General features: G+C 37.9%; 1 protein-coding gene and 1 non-coding gene across 2 annotated transcripts in view; both read left to right on the top strand.

Moving 5' to 3' along the window:
- The first annotated feature begins 34 nt into the window (after positions 1-34).
- The window catches only part of mlh1 (mutL homolog 1, colon cancer, nonpolyposis type 2 (E. coli)), a 33,300-nt gene continuing 14,936 nt past the window's right edge, over positions 35-18,398 (top strand). The window contains exons 1-10 of the mRNA XM_046874380.1: positions 35-307; positions 1,051-1,141; positions 5,740-5,838; positions 5,994-6,067; positions 7,241-7,313; positions 11,927-12,018; positions 12,113-12,155; positions 12,284-12,372; positions 17,616-17,728; positions 17,842-17,935. Of these exons, the coding sequence (XP_046730336.1) occupies positions 201-307; positions 1,051-1,141; positions 5,740-5,838; positions 5,994-6,067; positions 7,241-7,313; positions 11,927-12,018; positions 12,113-12,155; positions 12,284-12,372; positions 17,616-17,728; positions 17,842-17,935 (875 nt within the window). The 5' untranslated portion in view covers positions 35-200. The remainder of the gene's footprint in view (positions 308-1,050; positions 1,142-5,739; positions 5,839-5,993; positions 6,068-7,240; positions 7,314-11,926; positions 12,019-12,112; positions 12,156-12,283; positions 12,373-17,615; positions 17,729-17,841; positions 17,936-18,398) is intronic.
- On the top strand, positions 5,468-5,539 carry trnae-cuc. Its single transcript has one exon. It is a non-coding gene; the product is annotated as a tRNA-Glu (tRNA).

Below are 18,398 nucleotides of genomic sequence, written 5' to 3'. Positions count from 1 at the left end.
CATACCAGCAGGTGGCGGAATACTCATCCATTAACTATTCCGCCAAAACCAAATATAACGAGGAAGAAACAAAACCAAACACATCCGAATGCTGTATTTTGATTGTTCTTTAACAGCGGTTACTTACTTATTACGTCTTATTCACCATCAACTTAAGAAACAACTTTTGTAAAGTCCCGAGGCAGTGGCTGTAAGGTGTAATGGCAGGCATGATCCGGAGATTGAATGAGACGGTTGTGAACCGCATCGCTGCTGGAGAAGTCATTCAACGACCTGCTAATGCGATTAAAGAAATGATTGAGAACTGGTGAGATGCGCTGTGCCATACTCTTAACGTATGTATATATATATAATGTATATATATATATATATATGTATATATATATATGTATATATATATATATATGTATATATACGTATATATGTATGTATGTATGTATATATATATATATATATATATATATATATATATATATATATATATATATACATATATATATATATATATATATATATATATATATATATATATATATATATATATATATATATATATATATATATATATATATATATATATATATATATATATATATATACATATATATATATATATATATATATATATATATATATATATATATATATATATATATATATATATATATATATATATATATATATATATATAGTACAGACCAAAAGTTTGGACACACCTTCTCATTCAAAGAGTTTTCTTTATTTTCATGACTATGAAAATTGTAGATTCACACTGAAGGCATCAAAACTATGAATTAACACATGTGGAATTATATACATAACAAAAAAGTGTGAAACAACTGAAAATATGTCATATTGTAGGTTCTTCAAGAAAACAAAGTTTGTCTAATACGCAATTCCGAGTTAGTTTTTCATAATTCCGACTTTATTTCTCATAATTAACAGTTATATAGTAGCTATAAAACATAGCAACTACAGGTTTGTCAGTGCAGCTTTATAAAAGTTCTCAATAAATATATTTATTTATGAATAATATTTTTTTTTTTACAGTCTGGATGCAAAGTCCACGAACATTCAGGTGTCTGTCAAAGAGGGAGGCCTGAAGCTGATTCAGATTCAGGATAATGGCTCTGGAATTAGGGTAACACCATCGTGATTCCATTTTCACCACCTCTTCTCCGTGCAACCGCACCACTCCACTGTCCTCCCTCTCATTTACACACACGTACTCGGTTTACTCCTACTGACTTTCAGTCCCCTTCTCTCCAGCGCATACATCCACCTCTCCAGGCTCTTCTCAACCTGCTCCCTACTCTCACCACAAATCACAATATCATCCGGAAACATTAAAGTCCAGGGAGACTCCTGTCTGACCTTGTCTGTCGACCTGTCCATCACCACCATGTCGTAGGCTTTCTCTAAATCCACAAACACACATTGCAACTCCTTTTGACCTTCTCTATACTTCTCCATCAACATTCTCAAAGCAAATAATGCGTTTGTGGTGCTCTTCCTCAAAATGAAACCATACTGTTGCTCACAGATGGTCACCTCATCTCTCGGCTCTTTCCCATAACTTCTTGGTGTGACTGATCAATGCCACATCCCTCTTCACATGCTGCCGCATCTCCTTGTACTCCTGCCTATTTTTATCACCACTATCTCGATTCGAATTCTGTTTTGCCAACCTCTTTCTCCTTATGCTTTCCTGCACTTCCTCATTCCACCACCACGTCTCTTTGTCTTTCTTTCTATTTACAGATGTCACACCAAATACATTTCTTGCTGTTTCCCTTATCACTTCTGCAGTAGTTGCCCAATCATCCAGCGTCTCTTCACCAACACCGAGCCCCTGTCTGACCACTTCCCTGATTCTCATATTACAGTTTTCCTCCTTTAGTTTCCACCATCTTATTCTTCTCTCAGTCCTCACTCTCCTCCTCTTCTTCTTTACCTCCAAAACCATCTTACAGACCACCATCCGATGCTGTCTAGCTACACTGTCCCCGGCCAACACCTCACAGTCTCCAATCTCCTTCAGGTTGCATCTTCTACATAGAACATAGTCCACCTGTGTGCACCTTCCTCCACTCTTATAAGTCGCCCTATGATCCTCCTTCTTCTTAAAATAAGTATTCACCAGTGCCATTTTCATCCTTTTAGCAAAATCTACCATCTGCCCTTCCACATTCCTCTACTTAAATCCATACCTACCCATTACCTCCTAATCACCTCTGTTCCCTTCACCTACATGCCCATTTAAATCTGCCCCAATCACCAATCTTTCATACCTAGGTACACCTTCTATCACTTCATCTAACTCACTCCAGAATTTTTCCTTCTCATCCATTTCACAGCCCACTTGTGGAGAATAAGCACTGATGACATTTATCATCAGCCCTTCAACTTTCAGCTTTACGTTCATTACCCTATCAGAAACTCTCTTCACCTCCACCACACTCTTACTAAACTCTTCCTTCAAAATCACCTCTACACCATTTCTCTTTCCATCCACACCATTATAGAACAGTTCAAACCCATTTCCAATGTTCCTGGTTTTACTCCCTTTCCACTTGGTCTCCTGAACACACAACATATTTACCTTTATCCTCTCCATCGTATCAGATAAATCTCTCCCTTTACCAGTCATAGTGCCAACATTTAAAGTACCAACCCAAACCTCCACTCTCCTACACTCCTCCTTTTCCTGCTGTGTTTGTAGACATCTTCCTCCTCTTCTTCTCCTCCTTCGGCCACCAGTAGCCCAATTTCCACTGGTACCCTGTTAGCTAACAATACCTGTTGCGTTCGTTGGTAATTGTCGTTGGCCTCGACCGATCCGGTATGAAATACTGATTCGTGATCTGCGTATTTGATTTGGCACGTTTTACGCTGGATGCCCTTCCTAACGCAACCCTCCCATTCTTTCGGGCTTGGGACTGGCACTAAGAGTCAAGTCAAGAGGCTTTTATTGTCATTTCTACTATACACAGTAGTACACAGTAAAAACAAGACAACTTTCTCCAGAACCCTGGTGCTACACTAGACAACATAGAGCTACAACACAAAGCTACATAAAGTGCATTGAGTGCAACCTAGTGCAAACAGTGCAGACGAAAAACAGTACAGACAGACAGTGCAGACAGACAACTCAAGACAAAACACATAAACCAATATAGCGTCAACCAGTAAATTATGCATGCAATTATGCATACCAGCATGTTCGCTCCTCTCGTTGCAATGTCCACATGCTGATGGAGTTTAGGGAGCACAGTCCTGAGATTCGCATGGTTAAAATTTCCGGCAAAAATAAACAATCCGTCGGGGTGAGCATTCTGCACGTAGCTAATAGCGCTGGAGAGTTCACACAGTGCCTCCTTAGCATTAGGGAGGAATGTACACTCAATTAACAATTGACAATTAAAACAGTGTTGAACTCCCGTGGTAAATAAAACGGTCTGCAACAGTCACGAACTCCACTAGCGATGAGCATTAGCGTGAGACAAGCAGAGTTCTTGCACCATTCCTTGTTAATATAAACACATGCCACCACCGCGAGTCTTACCGCACAGAGCTGTGTTTCTGTCGGCACGAAACACGGTTAGCCCGTCTAGCTGGATGGCGGCTTCCGGAACTCTTTCGATGAGCCACGTCTCCGTGAAAACAAAGACGTAGCTGTCTCTGAACTCTCGCCACGTGTTCCGCTGGAGTTGGGTTGTAAATCCAGTTTATTGTCCAGGGAGCAGACATTAGAAAGAAGAATGGACGGTAGAGCCGGCCGGCTAGGGTTAGCATTTAGCCCAGCACGGACACCCGCCCTCTTGCCGCACTTCCGCTTCCTCTAGCAGCGCATCCAACGTCCCCTTTTCCCGGCCACCGACATCAGGTGACACCGAGGGCTGGGGGCCTGGTCTTTGTGGTTGAGGTTGCAGCAAGCCGAGGTTGCAAATGTTATTTATTACTTCATCATGCAGATTATTGGTTGAGTTTGAGTAAAACATAACATACTTTAGCGGCAAGGCAAGTCGTTTAAACTGGGTCGAGGAAACGAGAATTTCTACAATAAAGAATTAAATCAATATGTCTTAAAGCAGTCCGTGGGTCAATTGGTACCGGGCCGCACAGAAAGAATCCATAATTTACATTATTTCGGTTTGATTTATTATCTGATTTTGAACGTATTATTTTGGAACATTACCGAATTCTCTCTGCCATTTGTCTATGACTCACTCTTGATGCATGTAAAGATGCTTGTCTCAGTCACGTCTTACCGACATCTGCTACCTTCTTAAAGGGGCTTCTCCGGCCGGTAACACACAATACATTGGCGCTAAATTGAAACTCCCAAACTAGCAAAATGAACAAAAAATAACACAGTGGATTCATGTTTATTATTATATTTAGAAAATACCAGTTTTTATGCTGGTCATATAATTTTATTTAGTTGTAGTTAACCGCCACACCTTAAAGGCTGGTCTGTGAAAATATTGTCTGACATTAATCCGGTCCATAAAGCACAAAAGGTTGGGGACCGCTGTGTTAAAGTACTAACAAAAACCATAACGAACTGCTGTTCATCCCAGGTCTCATGGACTAAATGTCAGGATCTGGTGATCTTCCTAAATTCCTTGATGGACTCTTAAATTTCTCTTATGGTCACTGCTTGCAACTGTGGTGTAAACCATGGGCAATCAACTTTCCTTTTGCTAATCTGACACACTTATGTAGATTGCACAGCAACCTTTACAGCATTAGAAGAATTGATCTATTTCTGTCCACACAAGCCACTTGTTTGCTCGTAAAATATTTTTGTCAATTAAGGGCGTGACTTTTGCAACTCGGTCTTGGCTGCTCTTGAGTGATATTTAACCTTTCCAGCTGATTTAAAATGCTACTGTGGGATTTGTTTTTAACCTTCCTAAATGCATAAACTCACACCCATCCTATTGCCATTACATTTCCTTAGCTAGCTTCCGGTAGCTGCCCACTTCAGATTTAAAACACTAATGTTGGCCTACATAGCCAAAAATGGATCAGCATCCACCTCGCTCTCTGCATAGGACCATTCTCTCTCTGATCCACTTGCACTGCTTGACTGGTCCCTTAATCTCTCAGGGTAGAAATTTACATATCTCTGTTCTGGCATATAGGGGGTAGACATTAACTTCTTGATGTCTAAAAAGCCACTAAAAAAATCTTCAGATAATGTCTGAAGACTTGTCTCTTCCTAAAGTACTTAAATTAGCACTTTGAAAAGAAAAAAATTTATTATACAACCCCAATTCCAAAAATAGCTGAGACACTGTAAAATGTAAATAAAAACGCCATGCCATGCTTTGCAAATCTCATAAACCCATAGACATGATGCTACACAGTGGTAAACGTGGCAACTTTTTTGAGACATGTTGCCGTCATCAAATTCGAGAGGGCCTTTTTCCTTAAAATGGTATATATTCTATATTAAGGGTCCCTGGTGGTCTAGTGGTTAGGATGCGGCGCTCTCACCGCTGCGGCCCGGGTTCGATTCCCGGTCAGGGAACCAACCCCAGCCACTCTTAGTGCCGGTCCCAAGGCCGGATAAATGGGGAGGGTTGCGTTAGGAAGGGCATCCAGTGTAAAAACGTGCCAAATCAAACATGCGGATGATCCGCTGTGGCGACCCCTAATGGGAGAAGCCAAAAGAAAGTTTATTCTATATTGTTATTCTGTCTTAGTTACATTTTCCACTCTGCATGGCAGAAAGAAGACCTGCAAATTGTATGTGAGCGGTTCACAACCAGCAAGCTTCAAACCTTTGAGGATCTTACATCTATTTCAACCTATGGATTCAGAGGAGAGGTATGATTATAGTAAGGGATTTCTATTCATTGGAATCTGACTAGATTTACAAATGACTTTCTCTTTTAAGTTATGTATTTTTTGTTTTTAAAGAAGAAACTATTTTTGCTTTTATTGTGTTCAAGTTAATTGTGAGTCTTTCACTTTTATGGCAGGCACTTGCCAGCATAAGCCATGTAGCCCATGTTACAATTACCACAAAAACAGCAGATGAAAAATGTGCTTACCGGTAAGTGCAACTTCATGTGTATATTATTATTCATTTATTTTTCATTTATTTTCCAAGTGCTGATTCAATATTTTAAACCTGGTGTTTGTCTCATAATACAAGACAAATATGTTATCTTTTAATTAGACATAGTCACTGTAATAACTTGTGCTGCATGTTGGGCATATTGACAGAAAGTAAATAGGTGAGCAATTTACTTGCATTGCTTGCATTGAACTGCTGTTAGAAAAGTGGTATTCCCTAATTAAACGGAGTGCTTTAGAATTGTTGTGTTTAGTGCAAACGTCATCCTTTTCATGTGCACAAAACCTGCTTATCTCAACCTGGAATAAATTGTGGTAGATTGATAACAAAACTAATTAAACAATCAGTTTGGCATTTGTTGGGTCTAGTTGGCATACCAGCTTTTTAAGACAATCTCCTGAAATCCAAAATAATAAAATAGATTTTTAAACGCACAGCGAGTCCAAAAGATAAACTCTCTCTCTAGAAATTGTTGTGAAAGGAAGGAGGAAGACGGTGAACAATGACTTTCTTGGTAGGCTACTGTTTAGATACAAGCCGTTGTAACGCGTTGAGTCTGGGTCAAGGAATAGCTCGCTAACTCCAGTTGCAACAGAAATCATATAAGCACAGACAGGTTTCCAAAACTCGTGCTTTTTTTATTTCTCTTATCAACAGTGTTACGGGTTAGTCAAAGAAACTTAGAAATGAGCATCAGAAAATAATAAGGACATATTCCTCGGCCTTGCACACATGCGGTAAAACCGGAAAAATGTGGCGGCAGCCTATCCCCAAAATGCCGCTCTGCTCTTAATGGATCCGCAACATATTTCACCCATTACACAGTGTAACAGACACTGTCTTTCGTTAAAGCCTGTGTAAAGTTCATTAGTTTAAGTGTAAACACCTGCGGCTTATATATGTTTAAGATAAAAATCTTTGTCAAATTCAGTGGGTGCGCTTTATAGTCCGGAAATTACGGTACCTATAATGGCATGATCTTTTAAAATTAAAAGGCATGCAGAAGAAACTGTTTAATTGTAAGCTAAATTATGTATAGATTTGAACGTTATAACTTGATGGTATGGAACACCATTTCATTATACTTTTTCGTCATCTTAAAAATTTCAACTGATGTCATGAAATTCTCCCTTTTTTTTTAATCTGCAGAGCAAGTTACTGTGATGGGAAACTAAAGGCCCCAGCGAAGCCTTGTGCTGGAAACCAAGGGACACTGATCTCAGTAAGTCAATACAATATTTAATATATATATATATATATATATAAGAAAAAAAACCTATGAGACACAATCTCTATTTTAACTGAATTAGTTGAATGTGGTACAGTTCAGTTAATGCTGATAAATCTCTTGGATTTAAGTACTAGATCAACTGTTCAAAAGATTATTTAAATGGTTTTTTATCATCCCTTTACCAAAGGGACTCACCAGAAACATGTTCCCATGCTCGTTCATTAATTGACTTCACTTATGGGACCCATTTCCTCATACATATTATTTTCAACATTGAATAATAATACTAAACAATCCAAACTATTAAGTACTAAACAAACATAACATTGTTAAACAACCCAATGCATATTTTCAGTTCTTCGAAATAACCACATTTTGCTTTCATGACTACTTTGCATACTTTCTCATTCAGCCTCATAAGGTGGTTATTTAGAATGGTTTTCCAACAAGCTTGAGGAGTTCCCAGAGGTGTTGAGTACTTGTTAACTCTTTGTCCTGCACGTTTCAGTGTAACTCATCCCCAGACATCTCAACTAGATTTGTATTAAGTGATTTGTGGAGGCCAGGTCATCTAAAGCAGCACTTCATCTCTTGAACTTCTAGAACAAATAGCTGGTACATAATCAATAGGTTTTTTTGGGGGCCATTGTCCTTTTGGAATACAAATTATGCTCCCACTAAGTGCAAACCAGATGGGATGCCATGTCACTAGAAAATGCTGTGGTAGCCATGCTGGATATGTGTTCCTTTGCTTTTGACTAAATCACCAGCAAAGCACCTTCACACATCAAACCTCCTCCTTCAGGAATTGTCTTTTCACCCTCTGTACATCTAACAAAGACAAAATGGTTATAAACGTAAATCTAAATTTTGAAGTGATCACACCAAAGGACAGTTTAAGGTAATGTCCATGTGTTTTTTTTTCCATGCATCTCTTCTAATGGTGGTGCTTCCAAAGTAATGATTTATGTGCTACAATTCTACCATGAAGGCCTAACTCATGGATGACCACAATGTTCAACAACAGTTGTTGATAAAATATGTCTGCCACTTAAACTCTAGGATCTGGGGTTTCTGAGGCTGGTAATTGTAATAAAGTAATGATGGATCTTTTCTCTTTAATTAAATGTTTATTTTTTTTTTTTTTTTGGACACAATATGGATTTGCACACTAGTTGTAGTAACCCTGAATGGGGTTTTGACTCTGAACCCACCCTACCTCTGCACAAGACAACTAATGGTCTAAAACACCTTAAGAAGGCAATAGATTTTAAATGAATTCTTGACAAGATACTCCTGTGACTCGAAACCAATTCCAGGTGACTACCTCATGAATATGATGAGAGAATGACATGAGTTTGCAGAGCTAGCAACAAATAAATGTATCTCTTTGGGACAATCTAAAATTCAAAACATATTCTGGGTTATTTAACTTTTTGCTTACTACAATATTCCATACAAGGTGTTTTATAGTTTGAATGTCTTCAGTATTAATGTACAATGATGAAAATATTAATAATAATAAACGAAGAACTGTGTGTAAAAAAAAAATGCTGTAAAGTATTGATGCTTTCAACAATAACGTGTTAGTAATTAATTTATTAATTAACAAAATAGAAAGTAAGAGAAAAGAAGTGAATTCTAATTAAATCATCACCTCCAAAACTTCTTGTTTTTCTTTTCTGGCCAGATAGTTCTTAATGATGTTGTCTTTGTTTGCGGTTGTTGTCCTGATACAGAATAAATTTGGGGCCAATCAGACACCTCCCTGAATGTACTGCATGATAGATAAGTATATCCCTGTATTTCTCAGCATTGAGTACACCATTAATCCTGAACAAATCTCCAAATCCATTTGCAGAAATACAGCCCCAAACTTGCAAGGAACCCAACTATGCTTCACTATTGCCAGCAGACAGTTCTGTGAACAAACTGCCTCCTGCTACAGCCAGACCACCTAATACTATTTTTCTGCACCCCATTTCCTATGTATTGTCCATAGATGAGTTGCTTAGCCTTGTTTTCACAACAGAGGCTTTCTCTGGCTGAAATTCTTCCATGAAAACCGCCTCTGGCCAGACTTCTTCAGACACTTACCAGTAGATATGTGTACCTGGGTTCCAGTTGTTTCTACCAGTTCTTTGCTGATGGCACTGCTGGACATTTTCTGATGTTGAAGGGAAGTAAGCATGATGTGCGTTTCATGTGTTGCATAGTCATTCTTTGGCCTGTGTCTACAGTTATTTACATTGCCCATTTTGCGTGTACAAAATAGCTTGAACAGCACATCTTGAAATCCCAGTCTGCTTTAAAATCCGCATAAAAGGGATCTTGCTGATGCAGTATAACTACCCTGTGTCTTGTTGCATTGCTCAATCTTGCTATCGTGTCTCACATTAGTAGTTGAGTTTGGCTGTTTCACACCCAGTTTTTCAGCCTCCTACCAGCTATTTATTTTTCAGTAAATTTTTTTTTCTTTGAAATGTTTTATTTCAACAGAGCAGCCACAACAAATTGATTTGGTTTAGATTTTTCTTGTTTGCTCATATTGCATTTTGTAAATTTATAAAAATTAAAAATTTTTATATTTAATATTTGAAAGCATTCTTACATTACAGCATTTCTCTATACCTGCCTAAAACTTTTGCACAGTACTGTATGTAAAACATCTTGCATCTTATTTACAGAACCTGCTAAAACTATTTTATGTATCTAAAACTTTCAAAAAATAAAATTTGATTTGTAGATCACTTTTAATGATTGACATTGTCCCAAAGCAGCTTTACACAAATAAATATAAAATGGTTATTTTGTCACTTATACTTCACTTGAAAAATTTAACATTTAATAACACATTTACCGTAATTTCCGGACTATAAAGCGCACCCATATATATGACCGCACCCACTGAATTTGACAAAGATTTTTATTTTTAACATTTTGGGAATAGCCTGCCACTGTATTACTCTCTGTGTGTGTAAGACTGAGGATTATGTCCTTATTATTTTCTGATGCTCATTTCTAAGTTTCTTTGACTAACTCATAACGCTGTTGCCAAGATAAATAAAAAAGCACGAGTTTTGGAAACCTGTCTGTGCTTATATGGTTTCTGTTGCAACTGGAGTTAGCGAGCTCTCCTTTCACCCTGACGTGTTACAACGGCTTGTATCTAAACAGTAGCCTACCAAGTAAGTCATTGTTCACTGTCTTCCTCCTTCCTTTAACAACTACAGTGGTACCTTGACCTGAGTGCATTAATGTACGAGTTTTCCGAGGTACGAGCGGTCACTCGGTCGATTTTTTTGCTTTGTTACGCAAGCAAAAAATTGAGGTACGAGCTCGAGACGCCACTGCTAGATGGCGAAGCGAAGCCAGAAAGCGAAGATTGTAACGAAAATTAAGATAACCACAGAAGAAAAAGTAAAAATTTTAAAGTTTAGGGATGCGTAGTGTACAGGAGTGTTAGTAAAAAACGAGTTTTCCCTCCGCCTCCGCTTATCTCCTCTACCCCCCCTCCATACACACACACACACACACACAGCCCACCAGCGTTTTCGTTAGCTCAAGTCATCTCATCTCCAAGGAAAATACACTGAATTAAACCTTATTATATATTTACATACGCTTTCTATTGTGTTTTTATACAAGATTTGTTATTTAGAAATGTATTTTCCAATTTAATAACATGAAACATAAAAACGGGGTGTCATTTTGAGTTGGAACGGATTAATGCCATTTGAAGTATTTTCAATATGGAAAACTGATTTGATGTGCGAGCAAATTGAGATACGAGCTTGTCCACGGAACGAATTAAACTCGTAGGTCAAGGTACCACTGTATTGCTCTGGGGTGTTTTGGAATTTTCCGGTGGAAGTTTTTTCTTCCGATGCCGTGCAGCTCAGAACACAGGAGAAGTGCGTTTTTTTTCGTTTCTGTTCGGAAATTTCATTGGTCTAATGTTATGTCGCTCAGTTTTTTGGCTTGAAGTTTGTGAAACCATGAAAAATCCATATATTAGCTGCTTTGTTGTTTAAGCCGCGGGGTTCAAAGCGTGGGAAAAAAGTAGCGGCTTATAGTCCGAAAAATACGGTAACAGGTAAATGATTCACGTGGAAGAAAAATAATATCTTAAAAGGTCAACTATTGTGCTGCACTAAAAGATCCAATCCTGCATTACACACTAAATTCAGAAATCTCTCCATATTTTTCTTGCTTCTTCCACAACAGGTTGCTCTTTTAAAATTGGAAAGGACATGGCTGCAACAGACTTCATATATAATCTGCACTTATAAAGATAAAAGCTATTTACTTGAAATAAGCTTGCTCCTGAGCAGGGCTGAGCTTCAGGATGAGCTTTGCTTTCACTGATGCTACCAAACTAAGGACTGGTGCCACCAGTGGAGCCAGTAAAGGAGCTGAACTCCTAATTCAAAAGCTTTGAAGTTAGCCAATAAACCAGCTGTTAGCTAAGTTTAGCACATGGGTAGCATTTAACTAATGTGACCAACTATGACTGACACCTGTTTATTTGCAAGATCACTGTCCATTATAAGAATTTTAATATATGAATAATGATTTGAACTGCTCATTATTATTATTAACAGGTAGAAGACCTGTTCTATAATGTACAAACCCGAAGGAAAGCTCTCAAAAGCCCCAGTGAAGAATATTCCAGGATTGTGGAAGTAGTGAGTAGGTCTGTTCATTTTTATGCATTATTTCACAAATTAGATTGGATCAACAGAAATGTTCTATGTGTCAGTAAGCTTTGTTAATTTTAATCCTTATAGATATGCCATTCACAATTCTGGGAAAAGCTTTACTGTCAAAAAGGTAAAATGTCCTTTTCTTAGAACATGATTAAGAACTTCTGGGAAAAGCTTTACTGTCATAGTAAAATGTCCTTTGCTATAAACATAATTAGAATATTATATTAAAAATATTTTCCTATATTGTTACAGCATGGAGACATGGTGGCTGATGTGAAGACTTTGGCTAATGCCTCAGTTTTGGACAACATTCGTGTGATATTTGGAGTAGCACTAAGCAGGTATTAACATAGTAAAAGCACATAATAAAAGTAATGATTTAACTCTATGGACTTTTCATGATGCCATTGTGTCATCCAGATGAGCATAAGGTTCCATTTTAAGTCTGGTTCCTCTCAAGGTTACTTCCTCATGTCATCTCAAAATGATTTTCCTTGCCACTATTGCCACTTGCTCATTGCTTGCTAGGGATGAACTTATAGCTTAATTTGTAAATGATTATCCTTAAAGAGCTCCCTGGCTCAGGGTGGAAGAAAGAACAGACAGGTAACCAGGTGCACCAACGAAAGAAAACTAGCTTTTTTTTCCACATGCATGCACACTCCGTTTGGTGTCTAGCTCTCTCTCTCGGCTCTTTTCTCTCCCCTTTTTAACCTCTTCCTCACTTCCTGTAACAGTGTACATTGAGTAGTTAAATCACCCACAGGTGTGTAATCCTTAACACTTGTTTCTTCCTGCTTTGCCTTTAATTCACAAACCGGTCAACCAACTCTCAGCTGAAGAATACCATCTGGCACTCCTCTGCCTCCACCACCTGGGACAACACAGCCCTCTCTCTCCAATCCAATACATCAGTCGGAAAGACAAAAGGGAGAGAGAAGTCAGGGAAATTACAGAATGGTCCACCACAGAGTGCAGCCTACTACCTGCGAAAAAAAACCTGCTGCCATTGGACTGGGCTAAAAAACAACTCAAATAGAAAAGTGATGAACTGGTGTAAACCAAACAGAGTGAAATAAGGCTGTTTTTTTCCTCACAAGACGTTCCCAGCCAACATTGTCATGTGGGCCCCATGTGGGTTTTTGATGGGCCCTGCATGGGCAACCCAAATGGGGCCCAGAGAAATTTGTCCATCGGCTCCACATGGGCCCCATGTGTGTTAGCCCAGAAGGGCGACTGATTGGTCGATGGTGGGCTCTAAGTGGGGCCTGTATAGCTGTTCTTTATATGGGCCCATTTGGGTATAGGTGTTAAAAATGGGGCCAATGTGGGCTACATGTGGGCCCCTTATGGGACCACAGTGGGTGAGAATTGGGTCCCATTTATTAATTTCATCATTGATTTCTGTGGGTGAACTTAATGTGTTATTAATCTTACTATGGAAAATCCACTGTCAAACCATTCAAACCTCAGTTACAATGTAAAACTGTGCCTGACCAAACAAATAACTAATATTAGTTAATTTTATGTGCTGCTATATGTTTAAAATTACATGGTTGAGTATTTGAACTGTGAAAAATAAATGACAACAACTCAGAATGTGTAAATCACATTTTAATTTAAATTAATTCAAGTAAAAAAACAGGAAACAGGAATAACAGAATTACTAAAGTAGAATAGTTCACTGGTGGGTCTATGCAGATTCCTCGGCTGCACACCTACAAAACAGTAAAAAAAAAAAAAAGACAAAAAAGGCAATTACTAAATTTTTAAATACCACCAGCAGCATCTAAAAAAACATGCATCAATTAAGACATATCCTAAAATTACATCAGTGAATTGTTCCCACCTCTGCCTCTCACAGTAATAACTCATGCCGGGGGACCAGTCATGGAATCCAAAACTTATGAATGTAACAATTAAAATATCAACCTTGCGTCTGAACTTGACTCTTAAACAAATATTTGGCTATTGCCAAAAGCCGGTGATTAGAACAATGATTCTGATCAGCTGAACGATGTAAGTCACACCTCGGATCACGGTGGCGCAGAAAGTTCAACGCACTGCAACTGAAGAAAACATATGCAAATAGAAAAAACACCAGCAAATTAAGAAAACAGTTGAACAACACGAGCTGCAAATCCTCACAACGGAACTAAATACAGAAACGTCCTGCAAATCCTCACAACACAACCAATTAGCACAGACCACAAAATAAATGTTTCATGGGGACCCCAACAGGTGACGACCTTGGGACTGCTTGTTCAGTGTCTATTCATCAGTGGTGGTGTTGTTGATCTGAAAGGTGAGTTTTTTGTTTATTTTAACATTCTGATCATGATTCCTTGGCTTTGCCAGTTAACATAATAACGTTTTACAGCTAATTGTGTATTTCATCAGATTATTCAGGATAATAATATCCAAAAGGCCAAGGAATCAAACAAACAATGTTAAAATAAACAAACAACTCACCTTTCAAGTCATCGACACACATCAACACCAGTGACGAATAGACATTGAACAATAAGCAGTCCCAGACGGGTTTGTCACTTGTTGTGGTCCCCTTGAAACATTTATTTTGTGATCTGTGCTATTTGGTTGTGTTGTGAGGATTTGCAGCGTGTTTCTGTGTTTGGTTGTGTTGTGAGGATTTGCTTCAGTTGCAGCATGTTGAGCTCTTTCAGCCACCGTATAGGATGCCTTGAGGATCAGAAATTTATAAGATATTTTTTCATTTCAGGGTGGAGTATTCCTTTAATTAAACAGAGGCAAAAACAGTGATTGGGATAAAATATGATTAATTGTGCAGCCCTAGCTATAGGTTATATGACTTACACTTCCGGCTGTACTGCCCTCCGATCATGATCCCGCTGGCCTCTCAAAACACGGTTGCCTTCTCTGTCTCTTGCATTTGTGTACCATTTACCAAGCGCCGTCTCCAGCTCTTTCTTACTGACAGTTTTCAGCAAACGGTTCTGCTTCAGGCTACCTGTAAAGCAAAAATATTTATATAAACTAGAGCATGCTACTTCATCAACCATGTATAAAGCATGCAAGTTACATGAGCATAAGACTATCAGAACTAAAAAAAATAAAATAAAAAAGACTAAAAATCACAAGGTTGTAAACACCTTCTAATCCACCATTTGCCCAAACTGTTAACTGATCTGAGTAAATGATGTTAAAATGACATAATACCATGCAAAAAGCTAAATGCATCAATATGGTGAATTTCAAGCTTTGTTGTGATTAATGCTTAAAAATAATTAGTCTGGGTCTTGAACACAGATTGATTATTAAATTCATACTGGTTCATTTGGACCGTGAATATGAACTGACCACTGTAACATTAGTTTAAGTTACATATAATGATGTTTTGTCTTTAAAAAGCTTAGTGGTGAAAGTGATCAGGAAGAATTCGGAGTTGTCTGCTCTCGAACTTGTCGGTCTGCACTGCACAGCTTCAAGTCAAACACGTCTCAGTTCGTGGTGTCTATGCGCATGCGTGAAGCCTCGGAGCCGAGAGCGTGTGTGTGTGTGTGGGGGGGATTCTGACTGACTTTCTGAACGGCGCAAATTTACCTTATCTTTACCGTAATCATAACGTATCATGTTTTTATTAATGTTTAGAAATGATATAAAAATGAACGTTTTTTTATCACCTCTACCTATTTCACCTAACTTACATTAAAATAATGTTAAGTATTGTCACAATCTCCTCAGAGCTTTTCTATGTGTATTGTATATACACGTTATAAAGGTAGTAAAGTGAAAGATTTACTCCACAGTGCTTTTACTGTTTCACCCTCCTGTTATCATGAGGACACCATATTGAGAAAACACGGGTGAAAATGTTTTGAAAAGTCGTTATTTCCACATTTTAGTAGACAGGTGTTTATCTCTGAGGTAAACCAGTTCACTCTCCACACTTACCTTCTTTATATTGTGCCTGTAACATTAATTACCACAAATCTTTCAGAAGTATACATTAAATAAAAGCAACAGTGAAATGTGATTAATTTAAAACAAAAGATAATTTCTTACCAGAGAGGTCAGGTTATCCAGGTCAGGTCAGGTGCTTCTGTGGTAGTGAGTGATGACCGTTTCTTCAGAATCAGAAGGCGGAAAAACATTTTTTAATCTGTTGATTTTATAAAACACGCAAAAAACATATCAATTGAATTTATCATCAATTAAATAATTGAATGATAGATTTCTTTTGAGAAATATAGATAAATATAGCCCAAATGTGGCCCATACAAGGCCCTTGAATAAACAAAATGGGCAACCTAACTGGGGCCCACATTCAGCCCATCAAATTGCCCACTCTGACCCCATGCCCACATGATGCCCATATAACCCAAATAAAACCCATGTGGGGCCCACATGGACATGTTGGCTGGGTTGGAGTCAAGGGGATCTGCTACTATCCCTTTGTTAATTCCAGTGTTGAATAAAAGTATGCTGTGCCTATTCAATCGAGCATTTTGCCAATGAGAGGCATGGATGAGTGTCAAATTTACACACCGCGTTGACTTTTTTAAAAAATCCTCACAGAACCTGACCATTGTACTTGCTAGGTTTTTACTAGGGATCTCTATGTTTTGTGCTTCTGTTAGGCAGCTAGGGCTGTCATTCTTGAGCCTGTAGCAATTCACCAATGTTTATTAACCCAATGTGTGTAGTTTTGCTTACATTGCATAGATTACATAGATGTCATCCAAGAAAACTTTCTTCTGATTGTAAAAACTAAATTCAATACATCCTTGAAATGTAAGCAAAACTACAAACATTGAGTTAATTAACATTGTTAAATCGCTATACTATGCCGTGCAGCTTACTGCCATTCAATATTTCAAATGGAGAAAATACCACAGAGGTATGTGAGACCCCTCGTGCTGCAATTAATAGTGGCTCGAGCCACTTCTCCCAGTTGCGTGCATCATTGTCAAAAAACATCTGAATCATATTTTTGCAGATTTTATATCACTCCACTAAACTGAATTTCTGCAGATGATAAACGGTCATTCAGATTGATTTAATCCCAATAATTTGTAAAGTTTGTGCAGTGTATGTGACATAAATGCTGTGCATTTCCCTGGCCAGGATCTGTTTTGGGATCCTGACTCGGGAGATAACACAAAAGAGTGCTTTTACAACACTGCATGCAGAGATCCTCTTGAGAGGCCCTGCTTCTGGGTGGAAGTGCTGATCCTGCACCTGGAGGAGCAATTAATGTTGTCTGCTGGAGCCCTGCTAGGGCTTTGACCAGCTCACTCAGTGCTTTTAAACTCTATACTGGTTTTTGGCACCAGTATGGAAAGCTCGCTGGCTCAGGGTGGAAGAAAGAAGAGACGTGATAGGTTCACCAACAAAAGAAAACTCGCTTTTTTTTTGTCGCTAAAAAGATTTGAAAAAGAACAGGAAAGAAAACACCAGTTTTTATCATAAAACACACCAGATACCAATTTGTTGATATACTTGTTGTCTAGATTTTAAACTCAACTACTGGTATTACAAATTAAAATTACATTGTAAGGAAATGCTGCTCTCTTTTGATATACTGTTGCCATACTGTTTACAGGGAGATGATGGAAGTGGGGTGTGAGGATCAGAAGCTTGCTTTCAAACTAAAGGGTTATATATCAAATGCTAACTACTCAGTCAAGAAGTGTACCTTCATCCTGTTCATCAATCGTATGTTTTCTGTCTTTTTTATGATTGTTTATAATGATGCCTTATTTTTATACCATTCTTATTCTCCTAAATAGTAGTAAACATTATCACTCTAAGTATAAGATGTTTTACAGATCGTTTAGTGGAATCCAGTGCCTTGAAAAAAGCCATTGAAGCCGTCTATACAGCATATCTTCCCAAAAACACACATCCTTGCCTTTATCTCAGGTATTTATAGATTAGCACCTATGTCTCATAAACAATATTTTCACGTTTAATTGCTAGTGAATATTGTTCTGAATATTCAAAAAGTTTTCAAACATGCCATCTGAGTGAATTGTTTTAAAATGTGTTCTTGCTCTGCTTGTAGTATCATTTGTATCTGAACTAAGACACTTTTCACAGCGACACTTTCACACCCAACAGGGTATTATAAGATAACTTCTATCCTTTATCCTATTTTGGTGAAATTAAGAGGTGGTTTTATAATGCTTATGCAACAAATTACTATCTCCCTTTAAGTATTTTATTTATAGTGAGGAAAATAAGTATTTAAACACCCAGATATTTTGCAAGTTCTCCCACTTAGAAAACATGGAGGGGTCTGAAATTGTCATCGTAGGTGCATGTCCACTGTGAGAGACATAATATAAAAAAAAAAATCCAGAAATTACAATGTATTATTTTTTTT

Source organism: Silurus meridionalis, chromosome 2 (genome assembly GCF_014805685.1).
Source record: "Silurus meridionalis isolate SWU-2019-XX chromosome 2, ASM1480568v1, whole genome shotgun sequence".
NCBI lineage: Eukaryota > Metazoa > Chordata > Actinopteri > Siluriformes > Siluridae > Silurus > Silurus meridionalis.
Note: the sequence above shows the minus strand (reverse complement) of the source record. Positions and strands in the feature narration are given on the sequence as shown.